Source organism: Lonchura striata, chromosome 2 (assembly GCF_046129695.1).
Source record: "Lonchura striata isolate bLonStr1 chromosome 2, bLonStr1.mat, whole genome shotgun sequence".
NCBI lineage: Eukaryota > Metazoa > Chordata > Aves > Passeriformes > Estrildidae > Lonchura > Lonchura striata.
The window spans coordinates 102,949,533-102,974,869 of NC_134604.1; the positions used below are offsets into that span (position 1 = coordinate 102,949,533).

General features: G+C 37.4%; 1 protein-coding gene across 2 annotated transcripts in view; it reads right to left on the bottom strand.

The window, feature by feature from the left end:
- Nucleotides 1-14,798, bottom strand: part of SMPX (small muscle protein X-linked) — a 39,868-nt gene extending 25,070 nt beyond the window's left edge. For both annotated transcript variants that reach the window (XM_077781648.1, XM_031506378.2), the window contains exons 1-4: nucleotides 14,657-14,798; nucleotides 12,096-12,155; nucleotides 6,694-6,783; nucleotides 2,922-3,075 (exon numbers count right to left, since the gene is read on the bottom strand). In XM_077781648.1, the coding sequence (XP_077637774.1) occupies nucleotides 2,935-3,075; nucleotides 6,694-6,783; nucleotides 12,096-12,134 (270 nt within the window). In that variant the 5' untranslated portion in view covers nucleotides 12,135-12,155; nucleotides 14,657-14,798 and the 3' untranslated portion in view covers nucleotides 2,922-2,934. The remainder of the gene's footprint in view (nucleotides 1-2,921; nucleotides 3,076-6,693; nucleotides 6,784-12,095; nucleotides 12,156-14,656) is intronic.
- Between the last annotated feature and the right edge of the window lie 10,539 nt (nucleotides 14,799-25,337).

A 25,337-nucleotide genomic window follows, 5' to 3' on the forward strand; every position in this document is an offset into this window, starting at 1 on the left:
CTAAACTGAGCAAGAAAACATGGATCAAAATTAATACAAAGTTAATCATGTTAGCTTGCAATTTACTGAAACTAAGCATGAAATATGACAATACAGGAGGTAAAGTTGGAAATAACTTTACCTCCTGTGGTTCTAAAAGCTTTGATATCTGTGGCATGTTAAAGTGTACTTGTGATTTTTTTTATTGTACCATATTATAGGGTCACAGAATAATGGAAATTATCCAGAGTATTTGGAGTTATTCTAACTGTTTAAAGTAGGTATTTTCTACAGAGTACGACAAGAAAGAAAAAAATAATATCAAAGGGAAATCAGTAGTGAATATCTGAGAAGATTATAGTACTGATGTAAGAGAGAATTAATTTCCAAACTGTGAAAACCAAAGGACACCCTCATCTGTCAGTACACACTCTGCACAGGCACATTCCATTGACCAGTCAGTTCACCATACTTTTGAGATCATCACAGTCAACGGATGATTTCTAACCCCTCCTTGTAGATGGAGCAAAGTATCAGGCATATGTGACTGTGCATTTCTTGCAGACTGAGATAATCTTCTCCGGATTTGCTTGATCAATCATAAAGCAGCTCTCTGACAATATCATATTTTATACAAGGCTGCAGGTCACAACTTAAGCACTGAATCTGACGAATTTCCTCTTATAGGGGACATTCCTTAGATTTAGTATCACTCAAGACTGCTGGATGTGGCATGTGATTAATTTACATCTCAATTTTATGTGGAATTCATGCACATGCTTAGTTCTGAACAACATCCAAACTCACAGGCTCCAGCGAGGAGCTCCTGTGGAAACTGAGTTTTCAGATTTGATCTGTGACTGCACTACCCAAAATCTAGAAATCTGTATCCCTGTCAGAACCTGATAACCAATACATCAAAAGAAGGACAGAGACAAAAATTACTTCATAATAACCTCTCTGCTTTCAAGATGCCCTTTACTTTACTGAGCTTTCTGTAGAAAACTTTAGAGTGAACATCTGAGCATGCCCTAAATGTTTCTGTCAGATTCTCAGTGAGGTAATTAGTAAAAAACTTTTAAATGTTAAAAACAGCAATCATCTGAGAGTAAATATGTGGCTAAATTTACATTGCAATATCTCTTACAGGAAAAAACCTCTTTAAAGCCTCACATTAAAAATTCATATTTCTCTGGGCAGTGCTTTAGTGAAATGACTAAAATGTTACATTTTACAAAATGTTTTTTTCCCAAGTTTCCTGAAGAGAAAGACTCTATTGCATCTTTAAAATATCAGGAATATTATGACACAGCAGGGTAAAAGCAAGAAAAGACTATACACTCCTTCCTTCCAAATGGCGTATTTATGCTGGACATAAAAAATAAGTTAATGATGCAGAGTGCACTGAGGTAGTGCACTCAAATTATACACCATTTCTTTTAAGATTCCTGGTTCTTAGCACTTCTGCAGTCCCAGACCCCTTTGCATTGCTTTCTATTTTCCTCTGGTCTTCATTTATATTTCTGTGCAGTAAATTCCAGATGATTTTCTCCTGCTCAACTCCTCTGCCTCTCTTCAGGATAAAAAGGAGTTATCAGTCAGTATGCACAGCTAGCAATTCAGGTGAATATTATGTGACACAGCTATCTTTTTCTTACTGTAGCCAGGGTGGTGTTTTTTTTTTTTTTTTAATTAAAATTTCTCTGTACATCTGAGATTTCATTGTAAGTGCCTGACACATCTTTACTGACTAAGGCTTTTCAAAGGAAATAAAAGTATAATTTCATGGACAGAAATTATCATTAATTTCTATAAGATTCAGAATGTAGAACAACAAAGGTTTACAGGTCTTGTTTGAAATCAGATATAAATTTTTCTGAAGTTGGCACTGAAGTGCTGAATATTTTGTTTTAAATAAAATGATCATGGAGTGGTTTGGGCTGGAAGGGGTCTTTAAACATCATTAGTCCAACCTCTCTGCAATAAGCAGACTCATCTTCCACTAGACCAGGAAGACTGCTCAGAGCCTCATCCAGCCTGATCTTCAATGTTTAAGGGTTGAGGCATTTATCACCTCTCTGGGCAACCTGGTGCAGTGTTTCATCACCCTCACTGTAAAAAACTTCTTCCTTACATCTAGTCTGAATCCAACATCCTCAAGTTTAAAACCACTACTCATTATCCTATGACAAGAAATTCTGTCCCCATCTTTTCTAAAAGCCCTCTTTGAGTCCTGAAAGGCCACAGTGAGATCTGCCCAGAGCCTCTCTCAGAACCACCTCACTCTCTCAGGCTGTCTTTCATAGAGATGCTCCAGCCCTCCTTTCCCCTTTGTGACCCTCCTCTGGATTCTCTCCAACAGCTCCTTCCTGTGCTGGACTACAGCAAGTCCTGGAGTGCCACAAATGGCATTGGGTATGTTTGTGTGATCAAATACATGGAACCATGAGTAGGTAAATTTTGAATTACATAAATAATTTAATATCAAATAACTAATTTTCCAAAGGAACTTTTTAAAAATATTGACCTACTTGTCCACCACTGCAATAAATTTATTTGCATTGTAAAACATTAATTTGTGGTTATATTGTAAAAATACAAGTTCAATATTTTGCAAAACTTGTGCTTATGAAGCAATATGTTATTTTTAAGGTGGCTTTAAGGTGGCTTCAATATTCCAAATACACCAAATTCTCAGTATGCTGAATAGACTGCTTCAGGCCGGTTGATGGGTGCCATATATCATTGGATATAGTCTCCAATACAATCTATGTTTGAAATAACAGCAAATCCCAATTATGACCTCTAATATTTTTTATTTGAATTATGGGATGTGACTCCAGGTCCACTGAAGTAATTGAAAAGCCATCTTTTTACTTAGAGAGGTTTCTGGATCAGCCTGCTCCTCCTAGAGCCATGCAGAGAAGCTCTCTTCTACTCACCTGCTTCTTCCAGCTACTGTTCAGCTTTGGGGACATATTTCAGCTCACTCTTTATGTTCTGAATCTCTGACAAGTTGACAGCAGGACCTGGAAGCTTCTTAGCTCCTGGGAGCAGCTTCTTCTCTTTCTCCTCCTCCGTTGAAGCAGAAGCATTCTGCACAAAAGGACACCAGTGACTTTCCTGCTGCAAAAACAATCTCTTGATCATGAGCATAGACCAGTTATTTAAAAACAGGAAATGATGTTTTTATACTAAAGGCAATCCCAGTGGAAAATAGGGTGGAGGCATGAACAGATACGTTGATTTGTTGGTTGTTGTCTATAATGTCTAGCAACATTCTAAAAAGGACAGAAGATGCTCAGTGTAGAGGAATGAGGATTAGAATGGGTAAGAATTTAAAGTGCCAGGCAATTACTAGAAAATAACTGACTGGAGAATTAAAGGCAACTCCAAATTTTTCATATTTTAGATGACAAAAAAGTAGAAGAACAATTTTTATCATCTAATTCCTTTGAGAGTTTCACAGTTGCCAGACACTTGGAGAGGAAGATCATCATGCCCTTCTGCAGCTCTGGAGAAGAGCTGTGATAGTAGGTTATGGACTCCAAAAGCTCCATGCAAGTTCAACATGAGTTGAAATTTAACTTTTCATAACCTCATTTGCAAGACCAGATAGGTTTTTGTAATTTTATGTTTGAATTATGGTAGTGCTGCATGGCTATTTTGCTGACACTGTAAAAATGCCAGTTAAATAACAGGAATTACACAATAGTGAGCAACTCAGCTAATTTCCCAATGAACCACAGTATTTCAGCCCTTGGTACTTCCTCAGCTGTACTATTGCTTCTAGGTGAGTATTTTAGACCATTTCTACCCTAGACTGGGTAATATTTTGAAGGAGTAGATTTCCAGACGTGGGTTTATTGTTGTTCCAGCCTCTTGTGTATTTTATAAAGCTGGTATACAGGAGGAATCAAGTACATGTAGAGATTAATTTATATTTTATTACAAATAAGTTCATGATGAAATTATTTTTCATTTTTGATTACTCTGTGAATGTCATCTTGTGATGGGCTTTTTAAAGTTCAATCATTATTTAGATTTATTAGCCACCTTTTTTGAAAAGGTGCATTAACTGTGAACAGTCGGTTCTTAATATTTAACTTAATTTTTTAAATTCCAACATCACTTGTCAAATATTATTGGCCAGTAAACCCCTTTCTTTTTTCCTCTGTTGACTAATGGACTATATGCTAATCAGGAACAAGACTGCAATGTCAAGTAGCAAACAAACAAGGTATTGTAGAAAACTGTCATTTTCTTCCTATCTGATCTTTAAGGACTTTCCTAAGACCACCAGATATAAGAAAATTGAAGTGATAATTACATTTCTTGGCTCGGTACACTTGTGTTATCTTTCCTCACATTTTAGCCAATGCACTGTTAATTAATCCAAGATAATACTAATAATATTTTACTATTTTTTGCTAGATAATTTCAAATCCCAGCCAGTAATTCAGCACCAGGAACTGTATGTACTGCCTGATATCTGGCTTAATGATCTAACATCCTGAAACAGTAGCAAAGCACAGCAGCAGAATAAGTAAATTGATACAGAAGCTGTTTGGAAGGATGCACAAAATTGTAGTCAAAGATGCCATGAGCTTGTATTGTTTCCTTTGACAGTTTTCCCAGCTAATCTGAATAATCAGCGGAAACAAGCACTCCCTGAACCCTGTAGTACTTATTAGTACATAGCAGAAACTATGTAAAAAAAATACCATTTCAAGTCATGTGCAATACCATTCCTCTTGTAGCACAAGTGGTGCAAGCTTTGTACACATTTTGGAGACCTTGTGCTCCATAAATTGTCAGCGTTCTCTCCCAGCCTCAGGAGTTTGCTGTTTGTGACCTCACTGCTCCCTGTATCACTCACTCCATGTGCAGCACACAGCTGAGGTTAGACTAAAGCCTTCCATTTTATGGAAAGAAGCCTGGAAGTCACTTAGATATCCAATAAGGGTTAAAAAATACAAGCATGGGAATGCTCTGATTGAAGAAGTGTTATTTTCTGTAATTCCCACCCTCCATTTATTTTCATGTTAACATATCTGCTCCACTGACCTTCAAAAATATACATTTCCATCTGACTCCACCACCCCTTTGAGTAAGATCCATATTTCCCTCATCTCCTATGTCAATGCTTTAAAATACAGTGGAAAATGCAGTTAACAGTGATTATGCACTGTTAGCAAAAGTTGCATTTGTCTAAAATCACTCTTAAAAATCATGAGCTGTATGGCAAAACTTAACAAGATGAGAAAATTGAAATTACAAATTCACTGGTAGCATTTTTGTTCTATTCCTAGAACAAGATCTTTTTCTGTCGTGTGTAATCCCATTGATTTGGTTAAGTAGTGCCCATAAAACCTGGGCCAAGAACTTCCATAATGTCCTGTCTCTCCTAGTCCATAATACTCTCTCTCCTAGAGAGTATTCATACAGCTGAGAAACAAAGCAACATTCAATTACCTAAAGAAATGCAATTATCAGCACCAGTCATTTATTTTATTTCTCAAACACTACTGGAACTCACACATGCTATATTAGTTTCTGCTTAATAACATGCACTCCTTCACCACTTTAATTACTGCAGAGAGAATATGCTTTGATTCCTTTCCAAGGGAGAAAGTCACAATATGTGTTCAAGGTAATTTTTTATGTTTGTTTTTTAAATCTTCATAAGAGCCAAGTCAGCCTAGATTTGATTATTTCAGGAAAGTTCTCTGTAAACAGAGCACAGAGCACACTATATGAAAATATGGCAAAATTCAGAAAAAAAATCTGAGACAAGAAAAGAAGCATTGGCTCTTACATAGCCTGTCCTGCCCTTGGCTGTGAGGAGCAGTGGGAGCTCTGGCCCAGCAGGATGAGTTCTCATGTAGGGATTGTGAATACAAACTAAGTAAACTGGCCAGGAAACCTGGAGTACCCATCTTTTTCATCTTGCTTGGAGTACCTACCACTACCTTTTCTTCCACTGTGGGTGTTAGGGTCTCATTTATTATTGAAGTTAATGGTAATTAAGATGCTTTAGTATGATTCAGAAATATGATATCTGTGTTTAATCATAACCTTTGTGACCAATGTTAGTTAAGGTATAAATTGGATTTTATATTCAAAACTCAGTGTTAAACACTTCCTGTAAAATACAAGCATGAAAATACAGAATTCAGTCTAAAATGGAGTATTTTCACCCCTGGGCAGTTAAATGGGTTCAGAATTTCTGGTTTAACTTGTAAGCATCTTCACATTCAATTTCTTCTTGTTGATAAACCTTCCAAAAAGCATTGTGTTTGAAAACCTGTTCCAATACTTTTAAGCTGTAACAATAAATCACACCACAGGGCGACAGGCAGCAGCAAAGTCTTCCAAAGCCTTGCTATAACTTTTCCTGCTGTATCTCATCAGCTCCCATCTAGGCAAATACTTCTGGTGAAATCCTATCTCTGACAGCAGATATCATCCCGCCGGGGAAGCAGTGCTACACACCTTTGAAACAGTTTATATTCCTATAGGTGCTTTGGCACCAAAAGCAGAACTATTTATACATGAAGTGTTAGTAAGTGCCATTTATTTCCATGAATGATGAGTGCATGTTCAGCTGTGGTACCTAAGATTGGTATGTGGAGATACAAGATCACTTTAAAGGCTTCCATTGTATTGCAGGGATTCTCGTCAGAAAAAAATCAAAAAATCTTTTGTGCTTACCTCCTCCACTTCTTCAGGTGTAAATTCTTTTCTTTTATGAGGGTGGCCGGCACCAGGTCGAAATGCTCCCATTGGGATGTTAATATTAGCCTGTGAGGAGGAAATTATGATGCATATAATAGTGACTGATAAATAAAGATACAGTTGGTAAATGGCAAAACTCGAAAGGAATGCGATAAGCATATAGACATTATCATGGTTTCCAAGCACTTATGCCTTTAATGTATGCATCGCCACACCACTCCTGTGGAAAGAGAAGTGCTTTCATCTCCATTTGAAAGAGAGAAAGTGGAAAAACAAACTAGAAAGCTTTTGAAGTTGTGCATTTTAGACTAATGCCTTCTGATTTCATTGGCCATTAAAACAAATGAGTACTGGACACTAAAGTGTCTTTAGGCACCTGGGTCTGCTTCAGTTTGGTCAAGGTCAAACAGAAAGTGAGTGCCAAAAGCAATGTTTAAGTGTAAATCATGCAAATCCTTCAATAGCACCCAATGACTGGACCACTCTCCGTTCTCCAATGACACCAGTTAATCACAGGAATCTTAGAAGGAAAGCCTGCTCTGGGTCATCTTAAGCCATAAGTATTTAAAATGTGATTTTACCAACAAAATTTACCCCCAGTTGGTATGAACTGCAAATACTTGAACTTGCTCCAATACTGGGCAGACCACTTGGCCCCTGGCTTCTGCAAGCTCCCTCCAGAATTATACCCACACAACTGCATCAATATCATATTTTATCTGGGGCAGAAAACCAGTAGCCATAACATAATTTGGGCTGATAATGGATATCTTAAAAGTAAAGATTTTGGGGAATAGAATGGTACAAAACACTGCTTAGGAAAAAGCAGCTGAAAAGTATCCATTTCTCAATGTGACCCAGCCAAGATTGTTTTAAAAGTCAAATGGCATGATCAAGTAAATGCACAATTTATCCTTATTCTTATCTCGTGATCTCAGAAGAGAAGCTGCTCCTAGGAAATGTCATCAAAATACCACGACTCCCACTGGTGAAACCTGGGGTTGAATCGATAATGTTACGGAGCGGAAGCAGAGAACCTTCTAACAGCGAGCTCTGTTCTTGTCCTTTACCATCTGACTGATCTGCACTAAATGAAGATGAATAATCCCATCCTTCTGCTCAAGTTATGGTCTTGCAGATCGTGACCCACTCAGGCAACCACAGGAAAACAGCTCACGCTTTTCAGTAACAACAACTGTTCTGACAGCTGTAAGCAAATGAGGAGCGAATCCAACTGCCAAGAAATGAATGCTTTTCCTGTATTCTACTTACCTGTTTCTCATTATGTTATTTATGTAAGATGACGCTGTAATTTCAGTAGGGCTGCCAAATATCTGCAGGGTCACAGACAACCACTAGTTGTTTCATAAAGGTTTTCCACTGGGCATTAGTTTAGATATTGTGAAACTTTTTGCCTGCACTTTTTAAGTTCCCAGGGGACAGGACATTTTCAGCCTCACAGCTCCTAACTAACTCATTTCATTTATGGGTGGAAGAAACCCAGGTTTGCTATTTCTTCTTTTAAGTAACTGCCCCACCAAGCTCTGGTATCTCCAGACAGCTTCGATTTTTGGAATGGGAAACTTCTCTGCAAATTACAGCTAGCATGGTTATACAAGTTTGAAGAGTTGAAACTGTAAGAGATATCCCTCCTTGTGGTGCACATCCTGAACTTGGACATTCCTTCCCCTTGGAGGCAGCCAAAGCAGAAGCCAGCCTCCCACGGAACACTACAGCCCTTGCATTTCCCACTGTGATTGACAGACCAACAGTGACTAAAAGAGGTTCAGAAAGCAAAAATGAACCACTAAGTCCCAAGCTGCTAATTAAATTCAATAAACAACTCTTTGGTCTGTTTCAGCAGTTTCCCAGTAATCTGTGTCACACTAATGCAGTTTGTACTTTTTTGCCTGCTTAGAGTTCAGGCAGGAAGTACACAGTCATGACAAAATAACTTAGTAAAATGAACGTCCTTTAAGAAAGACGTAGTTAAAACTGTTTGGATTTAATAACACATACTGTAAATTAAAATATTTACATCATGAAATGAAAATATGACACTTCCAAACAATTCCTGACCGTAGTTAGCAAAGTCCTGAGCTGTGAATCTCTCTTAATCCAGTGCTGGTCCTGTCTCACAGATGAGCAGCTGTGTAATGGGTGTGCCAAATTCTGTACACCAGCATAGCTCTGCAAAGACTTGTGCTGTGTTCAGCACAATTTCACAGTTTTGTTTTAAAAATACATTTCAAGACTTTTGTCACCTGTGAGTTGAGATGTAGATATGACCGTAGAGGATCTCCATCCAGTAAAATGCTAAATAGGAAATTTTCTTTTCTAGACTCTGGAAATCCTAAATTATAATTGCTTTAGACAGACTTTCTAAGTGTGATTGTTATGTTTAACCATGCTAATTATGAAAACAACTGAGTTTGCCTCTTTCTTTGTTTGAAAGGCCTACCATATTTACTGGGTATGTGCTCAACCAGGGTCCGTCTGAACAGACCAGAGGAAAAACACCTGTAAAAATGGCATACTAATATATTGCTGGTTTGACTCAATTAAATTGGTACTTTGAGATTTTTTTGTGTGTGTTCTTCTTTCTGTTTATTAATAGAGAGAGTGTATTAAGGTTAGGATACAAATGATGCAGCTGTGCATGAGTTGAGGACTGTTATGGATAAGTCCTTCAGAGCATCACAGCCATTCCTGGCTGTCCAGATGAATACCTGAGTAATCTGGAAAGACACTTCTGTAGAAATGTATTTAATTACAAAAAAATTAAAAAAGGAAGGAAAGGGGAAAGGGGGAAGGGGAAAGGAGAAAGGGGAGGAGAAAGGGGAAAGGCAAAAGGGGAAAAAGGGAAGGGAAGGGAAGGGAAGGGAAGGGAAGGGAAGGGAAGGGAAGGGAAGGGAAGGGAAGGGAAGGGAAGGGAAGGGAAGGGAAGGGAAGGGAAGGGAAGGGAAGGGAAGGGAAGGGAAGGGAAGGGAAGGGAAGGGAAGGGAAGGGAAGGGAAGGGAAGGGAAGGGAAGGGAAGGGAAGGGAAGGGAAGGGAAGGGAGAAAAAGAAAGAAAGAAAGAAAGAAAGAAAGAAAGAAAGAAAGAAAGAAAGAAAGAAAGAAAGAAAGAAAGAAAGAAAGAAAGAAAGAAAGAAAGAAAGAAAGAAAGAAAGAAAGAAAGAAAGAAAGAAAGAAAGAAAGAAAGAAAGAAAAAGAAAGAAAGAAAAGAAAGAAAGAAAGAAAGAAAGAAAGAAAGAAAGAAAGAAAGAAAGAAAGAAAGAAAGAAAGAAAGAAAGAAAAGAAAGAAAGAAAGAAAGAAACAAACAGAAGCTATAGACAAAATGGAATTCAATCCAGAAACCAAAAAACAACAAAAACCAACAACAATCAAAAACCCTAGAAACCTCCTCACCCTTACCTCTGGGCGAAGCCAAGAATGTTTAAAGTTAAAATAATTTCCAGTCAGAGCTTTTCACAGCCTTTAACACACTGTGAAGGGGAGGTCAGCAATTGTTTCCAGCAATTAACATACTTTTGCCCCAAACTGCTCTTGGGAACCAGTTGCTGCCTCTCACGCATCTGTATTTAGTAGCTATTGGGAAGTGAACATTTTTGTCTATATCTAGTACAGTGAGAAAAAACCATTTCAGACACAGAACACCATGAAACACTTCAGTTAGTGAGGTGCCATTACATTCCCATTGCTGCAGCATGATGTGCATTCCCCAGGGCACATCAGTCCTATTATACCAGCACACAATAGCAAAGGATCATAAGATATGAATCACAATGTATAAAAGTAATGTGACATTTTGAGTCATAGTTCTTAGACTGCTCAAAGCATAACAAGCATCAATTCAAGTGCAAGTCTCCCTGCTAGAACCACCTATGACACAATGCTTAATAGATATATTTTAATTTTTTGCTGTAATTTTTCTCACAATTCAAATTACGTTTGCAAAAACTAAAGTTTATTAAAATATTACACCTAGTGCTTAAATTTAATGCATTTTTTAAATTAACAACCTAGGAGCATTGTTTATATTTAGAAGTTGGAAGCCATCCTAGAAATAAAATGCAGCCTAGCATTACATCTCTAAGAAAAAAATGTAAACCAAATAATTCCTTAGAAATGTATGTATGTACCTACAGAATTTAAATGAAAAATATAAATTAATACTTTTCAGCTATTAAAGAGCCATATTTTTTCATTAATCCTACAAACATTTCTATAGTCACTGTAAAAGAGGGATTAAAATTTGAACTGAGTGAAATCAAAAGTCTGGCAAAATTGCTTTTTTTTTCCCTAATTTCAACAGAATTAGAGTACAGTATTTTGCATGCCTATTTCGGCAGAATTGATGATGATGATGATGATGATGATGATGATGATGATGATGATAAAAAGAATCTGCATTTTCACAGTGCCTTACATTTTCAGTATGCTGCCTAGCCCCTGGCTAATTAATCCCGATATTCCAATCCATTGCATTAGTATTATCTCAAGAAAACAGAACAAAAAAGACTTCAGAAATTCCATTTTGTGTTTCTTAGGTAAGGCAACTTGAACTTGTAGTAAAATTTCATTGGAAGTGTATTTTACAAAATACATGAGAATTCTGTAAGATTCTTCAGTTCAGAAGATATTTGGCCTTTTGATAAGAACTATTGATAACATAAACTAAACATGTACTTCATGACCTTACTTCATGATGATGTTGGGATAATTCTCCAGCTGTTTCTTTTACAATTATGCAACAATCCATTCTATCCTTATAAGCTACAAGTATGCAACAATCAACTCCATCATCCTTCAATATATCATTGAAGAGGTATGTGGCAGACAAGAATCTTTCAAATTAAATATCAACGTTTCTCTCATTTTCCTTTGGCTTCTAAATAAATGCTTCTTAAACAGTTATTTGGACTTGAAGGTTTTTCTCCTTAAGAATGCAGACATGAAAATCTTCACAACACCCATGCTATCTTTTTAGCTTCTAATTCTCCCAACATTATATTGGCTTTGTGGAAAATCTAATAGTTGCAGGAATTACTTTTACTTAACAGTTATGCAGATGCATTACCATATTTTGCTTGGATGATCCTCCAGTAGACATAACCTAACACTGCAAAGACCATGCAAACAAGTGATTAATGAACTTATCTGATCCAGTTTTTTTTTTTGTCAGCTCAGATCAGAAGATGATCTCCAGGTCACACTTTTTCAGTGCTTTCATATCTACTAAGCTTTTCACTTTAACAGAATAACCCCAGCTAGCACTACCATGGTGCTTTGTCTGAGTAAAAATGCAGTCTGCAAAGCAATGGAGGATGAGATTTATTATTTTATTATATTAAAAACATAAATGCTGTCTCTTACCTGAATGGCTTTGACATGTGATGCTGGTTGTTGTGACATTTTTACAACAGAAGCTTATCCCTGCAAGCAAAATTGGAAAGTGTTACAGGCTCTGACATTCTGATAGCTATGGAAGATAAGCTAGAACTTAACCCATGCTGCCTCTTGACAGGCATCCATTTCATCTGCCCAGCTCCTGTTTCCATCTCAGTTTCCAAGCTGTTTAGTTATTCCTTCTGATATCAGGAGGAGACAGAACACTTGAGCTTCACCAATTAATCTTTCATAGCCACAAATGAAGCTATCTCTTTCACATTAAAAATAATAATGAGTAGAGATAAGGAATCTCTCAAACCTTAACAGAACTGTAAAATGAGTAAGAATTAAAGGAAGATTTGAGGACAAGCAGTATATGATTAGCCCAGTCACAGTATGTATGTGGGTATTATAAGAACTTTCAGATTAAGCCTTCTCTCAAATAAAATGTAACTTGTTAGAAAATATTGATAAATGCAGACATAACCATTTTCTTTCTCAATCCTTGCAAATCTTTAATGCCTGTGGACTGAAAGTGATCAAGATGGTCAAGCAGAAAAGTTCTCCTTGACAGTTGCTAGAGCACAAAGTAGCCTCCCTTCAAAGTTTTGAATCATACAGATTCATCAATTTTCTTTAGCAATGAGATCCAAAATTACATAATTTTCCATATAACTTTATGCAAGTGGAGAGATATGGACTGATACAGTATTAGTATAAAATAGCAAAGAGGAACATATCAAAGTAAAATAAATTTTTATTAGCTGATTATTTGAAATGCCATCTCAGCCTTTTATTCTCTCACTGAATAGGGAGAAGTTAGATTTTTACTGGAGTAGACTTTCATCAAAGCCTTGTTATTTAACTATCATAATATAAAGTAAGGCAGTAATTCTAAAAGCTGAGAAATTAATTCACCAGGAGAGTCACTGATCACCAATGAACTACAGCACATTTTTGATACTGTATTTAATCTTAGATAGGAAGGGAAGTAATGACAACAGAAATAAATTACAAAGGAGACAACAGTAGAAATACACCAAGAAATTAACAGTGTGTGAAGACTTGGGTACCTCAAAGAGTATAACTGCCACATGAGGCAGTCCCCCAAAAAACATACAAATGAGTTGTAGGTTGGCTTCCACTTGGAATGTCAGCAATATCAGCCTGAATTTGTATTGCTGGGACTGACTAGAAGACTTCCTCCTGCATATTCTCACATCAGTTTTAAATCTGTGTATGATGCTGAACAGAATCAAAAATACAAATGACCTGCCATTAGAGGTCTCCCTCTAGTCACACTCCGAGCTGCAAAAAGTGGTGTCTAAACCAACACAGCATTCAGAGGACAATCATGTTCATAAATTGTTTGGGTTTAAATTGCTTCCACTAAATTCATAAATCAGAAAGAATCCCACTGTGCAAAATAAAACCAGCATTCCTTTAATGAACTTTATATTGTGATGTTATATATACAATCTTAAAATGAGAGGGAGTTTAAAAAACTTCATAATTCACTTCAGGGGATGCAATCTCAGCAAATGACATTCAAGACAAAATTCAGATTTCAAAAACACAAAAGGATTTACTACACTCTGTCTCCTTTATTTTTTAAAACCTTTACTAGGCATATAAATAACTGTTCCATTAATCAGTGACTGTATTCTAAAATAAACACACAACAATCTCCCAACTGACTGGGAAGATAGGAGTCATAATATAGAATGTTTAATTAATTTTTAATCAACTTCTCATCTTTCTAATCAGAATGAAAAATAGAAACAAAAGCACATTTTAAAATGTTTAAATAGCATTAAATATTTTGAAACATAGTGGATCTACTTCCCAAACACTGTCACAAAGAAATTCTTGCTAAGATGTACTTCATCTTGCATGCCTGTGCATTGCAAAAACACCCATACACACCTCTTGGGCCACTTAGAGATAAATGGGAAGGATTTACCCTGAACCTCAGCTTTGCAACAAGCACAGCATTAGTGCTCCTCAGCGAGGTGCTCTGGGTTCACAAGCAGCCAGTGTTGGAAATTACTGCAATCAGACACCGGTTCCTAAAGAGGGATGCATGATACAATTGTGTAGGACTGCTTTTGGAGGAGGTGATTTTCCTACCAGACTGTGCTGTCCTCATTACCGCCAGAGAAATCAGGACAACAGCACACCACTGAGTAAAAATAGATCTCTGGCTCTTTCCCCTTCCCTCCCTTCCCTGAATTTCCTTACAGAGCAATACTGACCATCAATCATAGGAAAATAAACCTTAGCTTACAGAAGTATCCATTACAGAAGTGATTAGTTAATTTCTAGAAATTCCTTTTTTCTTTCACCTTATATCTCAGAGAGAGAGTCAAGAGTGCTGCACTGATTGTATTAAGTTATTTCTGGTATTCCAATCAGCTCTGCAAACTTGAAAAAATCCCACTTCACCCTCATTTCCACAGCAGGATTTCACATCTCGGGCAGGCAGAGAAAAGCAGACACGCTGCCTCTATTCCCCGGTGCCTTTTTGGCCTCCCCACACACCTTACCTTTTACCTTTTATGGGCTGCATGCTGAGCCAAACTTAGAAAGCAGTGGCAATGCTAATTCAGTTTGGAGCTGGTCTAGGGCAGCCTTCCCTTGCAAATTCCCTTGCTTTGCAGTGAAAGTACTCACAGGCAGGACTACTTGTGAAATATAGGACAGCTGCAGTGAAATAAATGAGTGTTTTGAAGCGAAACTTTGTAAAACAAAGGAACCTATCATCTTCTGTTTCTCTGCTGAAATAATTACTGACAGGGATGCAGCAAGATAATAAGCTGATTTATTAAATTTGCTTTAAATACGATGAGATATCATAATGCCATCTTTTGTAATGCACACAAGAGATGCACAGTAGCACACAGAGAACAGCAAGAGCCCTCCCCCTGCCCCAGCTGGAAGCTGTCCTCTCCCCCCACTGCATGCACAGCATCAAGCACAACAGGCATTTTGGAGACAGAACTGCAGTGCATTATCTTATTAAAAGACTTCGACAGGAGCTGAATGATTGTGAGACCCAACCAGTACAATGAAAGAAGAGAAACCCCTACTCGGCAGCTTTCAGCCTGTTACATGAAAACTTACTACAAGCTCTAGGCAGATGTGGTCACATTTTCCATAATACATACACAATAATCTTTTCTACAGTTGCCTGTTAAGCTTAGTGAAAGAAACCTTACTTACATCAAAACCATAATGTAATATTTCATTAACTATAATAAACAAACAGAAAACAATAACCTGTCTATGTATTACAATATTCAGGCTCATAGACACTTATGAGTCATGAGGTATTTAAGTGACTTTTTATTTTAATGTTTAGATCCTCACGGACTATGAAGCAATAGCGTTCTGCTCTGAATACTCTGATACACTGCATGAGACATTAATATAGGTAGAAACCCACAACTACTGCAGTAAACTCACAGCAATTCGTAAAGAGTTCTCTTGAGGGTCTTTCACGATTTTAGTTGACCCCTTCAAGGTTAGCTAACTTATTTACTTATATAAAAAAAGTTCCAAACCGTCAAGTGAGTATGCACACCTCCTTTTGATGATGAAAGAGGTACCTTCTTCTACCAGCTGAGGTATTGACTGTGACCCTTTTAATGTGTCTGAAATAGCTCCGATGCTTTCAGCCTGGACGGCACTGAGTGCTGCTCCAGGCTGGAGTGGGACTCAGCAGAGAAGCGAAGTGTAAAAGGGAATTCCTGTCATAGCTTCCAGTTGTTCTTCCTAAATATAGAGTTTGATTCACCCTCTAACTTGGTCCCCTGTGACACTTGACCATGGTAAAAGCAGGGCTCGACTGTCAAGCAGGAGGTGTTGAAGGAACACACCTTTAGGTCCTTTTCCTGCCCTCCCTCTCCCTGTCATTCCAGGCTTTTCCCAAGTGCCAGGCACACAGCAGTAGCAGGTAACACAGAACTCCTCCCATGGCATCTGGGGCAGTGTGTACCTCCCTACATCACACTGGAGAAGGAAATAATTATGGAGACATAATTATGAAGAAGTCACCTCAGAGGAACTATCTAGGGGAGGTGCTTGACACACCAACGTGACCGTACTGCTGCTGCTTTGGGAGCAAACTCACACAGCAGCTGCCCAGGGGTGTCAGCAGAGCCTTCCCCCCTGCGGGACAGCCCTGCTCACCAGGGAGGGCTCCTGAGCATGCGGGGCCATAGCGACCAGCTGCTGAGCCTGCAGGCCCACGTGGGGATGAAGAAAAGCCAAAGGAGGAGTGTGTGTGTGTGTGTGTGTGAGAGAGAGAGAGAGAGTTGTTATAGCTCATGAGGGAAGTAAAACATTACACTGTTGTGCTCATGCTGGCTGGAGTATTGTCTTAGTGAGGGTTGCTGATGGAGATCTCACAAGTCTTGCGTGGGGCATATCCTCAGGTTTCCACTTGCAGAAGTGCAAATTCCTGGTCATCTGTGCATCTTCACAAGAATGAATTTCCCTCTTCCTCACTCCTCTGCTGTATCTGATCTCCACTGGACCCACAATAGTAATGGTGACAAGAGCAGCATCATTATGGGCAATAACTGTCAAGGATCTCCTTGGAGTTTAACTCATTTGACAAATGACCCTTTTAATTTCAAGTATCTCAAAGAGGATGGTGACCAAGCAGGCTGCTTCATTAAGCCTGTGACTCACTCTCCACTGCTGTCTTTCTCAAAAATGTTGTCATCTGGAAGCTGATAAAGCTGACAACCAGCTCTGGGAGATTGCTGACTACTTACAGCTGCCCCCTTCCCAAGCAGCCACAAGAAGATGGACGATACAGAAGTGGGCATGCAACCAGGACATGCATTGGTGTAGGTCAGGACTGCTGGACATACACACAGCAATCAGCTCGTTCCAAGGACAACTCTATTCCTCAGATAGGCTGATTATGCCTGTTGCCAAAAATTTGAGGCATGAGAGGACTACTGCACTTGAAACGTGGTGGAATTCCCAAGAGGGCTTGCAAAGCTGTTCTTTGGCTAGAATAGAGCAGTCTGCAGCCAAAGGCCCTGCCTTCCAGGTCATTGAGACCACATTAAAACAAAGCCAGACTCAGGTAAGTGACTTTACATACCTCCTTCTGAAGGTTCATATTTACAACAAAAGTACCAGGAGGCAATGGAAGAGGCAATATATTTTTGTAACATGGTCCTGTACATTAACTTATTTCAATTTATATTACAATAGTAACATTACAAACTAGCTCTTGAATGCATAGTTCTTTCTTCTGTGTATCATTAATTAAGCAAAGGTAGGCAATTGTTTAGATTTTATAATTTCTTCGTCTTGCAAATATGCCTAAGAAATATCAGCTCAACACTGTTCCTTTCAACAAATTTTCATAGTAGTGACAGGTAATTTTATAGTCTTAGTGATGTGTAAACAAGAAATGAATCTGTCCCCCACCTAACATCCAGTAACTATCACTATACCTTAACTGTATCAAATTGTGAGAATAAAAGGAGTAAACTTAACTCCTATCACTAATATCAGGAAATCCAGGTATGAGTAGATTTTGAAGGGGAAAATAGTCCCTCAGCATTGTTTTGCAGCATATTATTGCCTTTGAATAACCCCTAGGATGCACAGCCCCATGACTTGCAGAGTCATCTGGTAAATGCATGCAGCAGAGAAATTAGGAAGTAAATAAGGAGGCATATGTGCATTTCAGATGATGGATTCAGTGTCTGGCAAGTTAGGACCCTGTACATTGACACACATGGCATAAAATTATTATATCTCATGTATAGAAATCCAAAAGATATAGTAGAAATGCATTTATTTGAAGTGTAAAATCCCAATATAGTTAAAAATATACTTTTGTGGCATTGCTAGAAGCTTGTCTAATTAATATGCTTCCTGGCACAACTTACTAGTTTTGAAAATGAAGTTGATAGTTAACAGAACTGTGTATGTGTCTTACTTCTCCACTGAGATATTTCACTGCATAATGTCAGAACTGTTGTTTAAAGCTGTCACTACTTAATACATTTACATAAATGTTTTGCTTTTTGAGAAACCTCATGAGCACAGATAAAACTTCCTGAGTGTGTCAAAAGAATTTATTTTTCTATTGTAGTCCACAGTGTTTTAGTGTAATGCAAACAGTGTAATACAGTTGAAAATACAAGTCCACACATAAGAAGTCACAACTTCAGCTCACTTGAAATAAGACTTCTTTGAAGTAAAAAGTTAAAAAAAAAAAACATTTCTGGAGTCTTGCTTTAAGTTACCATGTAGTAGCAACATGTTATAGATCTTTAGAAACACAAAACTTTGCTCCTCTATCTTAATATTAACTCCATAAATTACAGTTTTAATCAGGTAAGAATAGTGGGCCCATGATATTATGTATTTGGCTAATTAATTCCTATCCTTAAGTTCATTTGAATTTTTTATGAAGAATATGCAAACTAAAGTTGCAGCGTAACTAGTATAACTATTATTTTCAGTCAACACACTGGAATTACTGGTTAAGATGTAAAAAAAAGAAACTTGCTATGACACAGATTTATCAGAGGACTTATGAAGAGGTTCCTGAAAAAAACCCCAAACTCACCATCCACTTTCTAACTCACTTAGGTCTTATTTGTATTTTTGGACTCTTTCCCCTTAGTAAAGATGTGTCCATGTAATAATGACTTGGCACATGGACTTGATGAAAGGCAGAGATTTTTAGCAACGGTTCCTAGTCACATGTGGTCAGACAGAACTACAGAAATTTAAAATACAATGGAACTTTCAATTTTACCAGGTATCACAAACGATTCCAATGTTTGATTTTAACAGAAAGCAACTTTGAATCATACATTGCAGAAGGAGTATCAAATCTCAGCAATTTTATCACAAGAAAAATTGTTTGAGAAAGTATCATCTACTGGTTGCATAAGTCTTCTCATTTTGTTAAATCTCTATTTGTTAATATCAAGAAAAAAAATCAAGCACTTGCCCTTGAGTTTCTATTTGTATAGTTATGCCAACAACAATAACATCAAGTCATTTAAATAATGAATGACATAAAATAGCATGTAAAAATGCTTGCTGTTATCTAGTAGGCAGGAAATCAATACAAAACATATCTAAAGTATCTGATTTTGTTTCTGTGGCATTTCTGGCTACTAAATATTAATTCAACACCTGCATACTCCCTTTCTTTTCCATAGAAAAGCATGATGATTATTATCACAGACTGTTCCATAGAGAAATAATTAGGCTTGCATTAAGGAGATGGTCTTATTAAAGGCTCACAGTGACCTTGTTCTGAATTTCAGAGTTACAGCATCATTAATAGTGTTGTTAGCATCATCTATGAATTTGTATTAAGTTCTGAAAACTGTCTTATGAATCCAATCCATATAAATTCTAGAGCATCATAGCTTTGACCACTATTACCCAAAAGCCATATTCTCTGTTGCTCTGTAGTGTGTACAATTTCTAGTTACCCAAATGTTTTCAGCAACTGAAAGACAATGATGATGATGATGTACAAGCAACAAATTTGTTTCAACTTTTCTCCTGGTAAATTTTAACCAATATATCTCGCAAAGCTGGTAGCATAAGAAAGAGCAAGGCTAATAGCAGATTTTGAATATGAAATTTAAATTACATGCTGATTTTTGTAAACACCCTCTCTACTGTAATCATTCAGAATTATTTGGGAGAGAAACAAAAGACATGACACTGCACTATCAGATACTGTTCTCAGCAAGCAATTTTGGCAAAACAGGAACTGACTAAATCACTGTTAAAACATTCAACAGAGACTACTAATTGTTTTCACAAATCAGGATAATTAAGTAAGCATGTACTATCTTACTTGATGATGCCCATCCCCATCAGCTGATCATATCAGCTGTGCACTATTAGGTCTTGTCCAATTAAGACCTTACCTGACTGCAGCAGGGAATTTTGCTGTTGACTCAGCCCAAAGATATATATGAAAACTAGGTACAGCTATACCAGAGGACTTGAGGACTTGGGGACTTGGCACCACAGAAAGTAATTTATTTATCTGTTATAATAAAGTATGACAAAAAATTGCAGCTTTGGTTCCTCCATGAGTGTAATCATTGAAAGTATAACAAAGAGAACAATGACTAAATTCTGCTGATTTCTTATCTGAATGGCATATTGAGAGGAAAGAAATACATCTTTGAGACACTAAAAATCTGTCTGGTAGAAAGATGCACCCAGAACAAGTAAGATGAGGAAATGGGCTGCAGGAAGCAGAATTTCAAGGACAGTATAAATAAATTAATGCCTTTAGATAAAAAGTCACCAAAGTCAAGTACAACAGCACCAAACTGCTGAATTATATGTGATTTATCAGTTGCTATCTTTGGTTTGTACCTGTTGAACAGAAAATAAAAGATAAAGATAGTTAAATCATGGATGTGAAGGTTTTTAAAGTCTGAATCAATATCAGGACACTTACACCTTAATTCTCAAGAGTCATAAGGAAAAAAATCCTTACCTTGTCACACCTCCAATGTTCTGAAAAACTGGAGCCACTAAGAATGAATTCTTTCCATGATGAAGGGATGAATAAATCTATTAGTCATACCTACCTATGAAGTAGTCAAACATGATCTCTATTATACCTTATTTTTATTGAATCAAATCTGCTACAGAAACATTTTTCAATTATCTGTGGCCTCCTGCCATACAAATACTGCAATGTTCACAGAGAAATTGCCTAAAGAATTCAGTGTTGGCACAGAAAGACAAGTTCTCCAGCTGCTCCACTGGGCAACAATGTTTTCCAATACAATATCAAATCTCCAGCATCAAGAAGTGTTTCTCTTAGCAAATTACAAAAAGTAGATTTTAAAATCTTCACATCTTACTTTAAACCCATATGAATTATAGTTGTGGACAGGCAGTGTCTTCTATACAAGGACAAAAAAAAAAAGCCTGGAAAAAGAAACTCAAACTGTTTCACTCCATCTCCTCTGGCTGTGCAACAAAAGCTCTTTAAGTACAGTTCAGTTCTCAAGATCTGGAGATAAAAGTTATGCTTGAAAATCATTTGTCTTGCAAATTACTTTTGAAAACCACAGGGCTGCTCTGTGTTTCCTGTGCCCACCCGCTATTGGTGAGGTACTGACTATGCTCTGACTAGAGTGTCCCTGTTTTATTGCAGCCAACTCAAACTATTTTGCTTAGTAAGAAAGGAAATGCTCTTAGCTTAGGCTCCTAACACAAAGTTGTCTAAGGCAAACCCACAGTTTTGTCATGGATAGTTCACAGGTGCTCTGGCTGACAAGGGGCAGGGTGGATTTGTAGTACTGGGACACCAGTTAAAATTAGTTTATCCACTGTGTGCAGTGCTATGTAATCACAAAGCTGCTCCCCTCTGTCCTTGAGGTAGAACAAAGCCAGTGCTGGTTTAACTGAGTGCTGTGCTGCACGATGAAGCAACTCAGGAGCTGCTTCAGGCACCTGTGCAGCCCCAGTGAGCAGTTCTGGGGATATCCCCACTGGTTCATCCTGTGCAAGACACTGCTATTGCTCAGAACAGCTAAGCATCACACACACACAGATTAATCCAGACTGGATGGGGCCCTGAGCAGCCTGGTGTAGGGGAAGGTGTGCCTGCCCATGGTGGGGGATTGGACCTAGATGGTTTTAAGGCTCCTCCCAACCCAACCCGACCTATGCTACTACTAAGAGAAATGTTTCAGGCTTTAACAGCCTATGCAATGATAGCTACAGATTACTTTGTCTCAAACTGTTACCTCACTTTGACTTGCTTATGCTAAAGCACTTCTTTACCTTTTCTGTCCCTAGGGTTTAAGGCTGCCCTACAGGTTTTGGGGTTCAAAGCTGATAGGTCTAATGCTATCATGTGTATTTATTTCAGGTTACAGTAGGCATTAGGCTGTTAGACTGAAACTATTAAATTTATTTTGCGTTCTGCAGTAGAATAGGGGATTGTGTCCATAGAGACTTCACAGGTAAATTAAAGCAAAAAAAAAAAAAAAAAAAAAAAAAAAAATCCCTCAAACCTTGAAACAATTTTTTGATATTATGCCCTTTCATGGTCTCCTCCTTCACTGACTAAGACCTTTATTTCCTGTAATTAAGTAAGCTCACTTTCATGGATAGACATTTAAAGTTGTAAAGGGCTCCCAACATAAGAGTTAATGCTGAATAGCTGTTCTTCAGTAGAATTTCCTCATGTAAAACTTCTAAATTATTACAGAGGGTGCAAGCAAGACTATAATCTAAAAATGGGAAACATAAGCCTGAAAATAATATTTTTATGGAGCTGTATTCTAGAATAATATTCAAGCCACATCTCTCAAGTTCCTCCATTTCCTTTGCTTTTCTTTAAAGTCTGATACCTATTTCTCCTCAGAATGCAACAGCTTTGGAGGACCCTCTTTTAGATCTAAATCCAGCTGAGATTTGCCTAACAGAGTTAACACAGATGGGTACATGCTGCAAACTGACAGCAAATAAGAAAAAAATATCATTTGTTTTGCTATAGATTAACACTATGAGACAACTGGTGTAAAAGCATGTACAACTAGGGGTTTTTGCTTAATAATCTAGTAAAGGCATATTTCTAGGAACACTTGTGCTTTACCTATGTTTTCACATGAATAGTGACTTAAGAACAAATTTCATTTGTTTTAAAAAATCAAAATTCCACCTTTCCAGCACGTATTTTTGGTAACCAGGTTAAATACTGCAAACAATTCCTGAACCTTAACGGAGTATTTTGACCTCATTTCTATTTAAATAAAACAAGACTGTTTTATACTGTAATTGGAACACAAAAAACACCCAAACCAATTAAATAGTGTGACATTCTACTATTACCTGTTTTAAACAGAGCAAAGATGAAAGGGTATTTTTTATTTTCTTGTTTGGATTTCAGTTTAAAATATCACACATAATTCCACTGCCTCCTATATCCATAATTCCACTACCTCTCTCCCCTGTATTGAGATTCTTTATACAATATTACTAGAAAGGTAATGAAAACATATTTTTCCTTCACAGTTTCACAACCAATGCCACACGTCTCTGTAACATGCCAGTCTCTGTATGTCTCCTCTAGTTTCTCAGATTTCTTCTTTATTCTGATCTCTTTATTTCCTCCAGAAGCAATCTCCTCACCTGCAGAAGTGCTAAAGGGACCATCTATTTCATCTTTTCCCATGGATTTCTTCTTTCATGCATTCTAGTATGTACTTTAAATTCTCAGGTAGGCTTGGAGGCTCATTCTGGAAACATTTCTGTACTCTGTGAAAGCACCCCTTCACTTTAAGTTACAGTGGCACATAAACACTTGCAGAATCACATTTTATCCCAGCAGTCCTTTCCTGTCCTTAGCTCATCTCTATGCCCAACAATCTACTGATGAACATATTTAAAACCCCATTTTCTTTCCCTGAGGCTCAAACACTTATCCAATCAATTCATGTTCTGATTGTAGTATCTTCAAACTGGTAACATTTACAACCTCTCCTTGACAGAATCAACATCTTAGCTGATTTTAGGTCTGAGCTTGTGATGAATTGCAATTGGGTACAATTTTCCTAAAGCCCTGCAAACCCCTCTAACTTAAGACTTTTCGATAGTGCTGTTCAGGCTAGTTTTACTTTTTATTATGCAACACGTCAGCATCTATGGTAATATCTGAATAATCACATATCTACTCCAATAATAGATCGAAGTTGAAGAGATTAATTATTAGACCTATTATTAATCTTAAGATAAACATACTTAGCACGTCTAGAAAAAGATGCCTATGATATTAAATCACTAGCTGAACACGATATCTTAATTAATGTATTATTAACAGATTATATTTGGTATTTACTTGATAAAATATATTTAATCAGTATTATTGTTTATGAGAGAACTTTTTTCCTGCCTAAGCTTTTTGCATGGACCTATATACTCATGTATGATGACTGATATCTAACCTTTTCCAACATTCTTTGATAGTTGCCCTGTTGAGGTTCAGCCTTGCCCTCCCCTGATGCACCCCTCAGCTGTGCCTCCTGAGAGCTGAACTGCTCTGGAACAGCGTGTGGGCACTGTGCACTCATGTGGCATCTGCAGGGCTTGCTGCAGCTTAATACCTGGCTCTAAGAAAAACCAAGCAGAGGGAAAATGAGCATCAGTATCTGGGCTACCTCCTGAACCATTCTAAAGTGGAAATCTTTAATCCTGAATACCATTACTTAAAAAATGTAACACATCACAGACAACAACAATTTAATTCCATGGCAACAAGGACAAACTTTGCCTCTCCGCCATGGGCAAAGCACCTGCTCAAGTCACCCAAGTCAGAACACAGGGGCTGCCAGTTCACTCAGAACTGATGGAACTGTTCATCCACCTTCTGCATTTTAGAAAATTCTGATTTTTGTTTGTTTTCTTGAGATAAACTTCCCAGCAGTTAAATATGGACTGTGTATTTTATTTTAATTCCTTTTTTAGTTGCACTTCCAATTTCTATGAAAACTTAAAAAAATTAAAGTCTGTATTTTTATGGTACACTAACTGAACATAGAAGCAAAAATACAATAATGTTATAAAACCTGGTCACCAACTGATTCATTTAAACACGTCCATTTTATTTCTCTTTATTTCAGTGAGCATATGACACTAGGAAAAATACTTGTCTTCTCAACTGTTTGAATACATTTCCACTCCATTGCTTCTGAAGACCACCATTGGTTTATAGTCTGTATATTTACATTAAATTCATGTTGGTCTGTGGAACAACTTGAGTTTTCAACCAATAAAGTGTAGAATAAATCATATTTGCATAATTCTTTAATGATTTGATAATTTTTTTAGACTGGGAACCAGTGCAGAAATAAAAAATCATTATCAGATCTCAATATTCTGTTACTGTTTGTAAGTCCTTTTAGATGCTGAGGACATCTTAAAGTCATCTATGAAAGTGCATAAATTCAAATTCGGTTGCATGCAGGGCTGGATACACTTCCTGCAATTCTTCAGATTTTATGTCCAAATGAAGTTCTTTCCAACCCTCTCAAAAGGCATCAGTCAACACAGACAGCTTCCATCAAAACGTGGGATTGTTAGAATGATGGAAAATCTAAATGTAAGGGACAGAAAAGCCCCAAGGTGGGACGAAAGACAAAGGAATTGAGCAAACACAACAAGTGAAAGCGTGCGCTACTGTCATGGTTT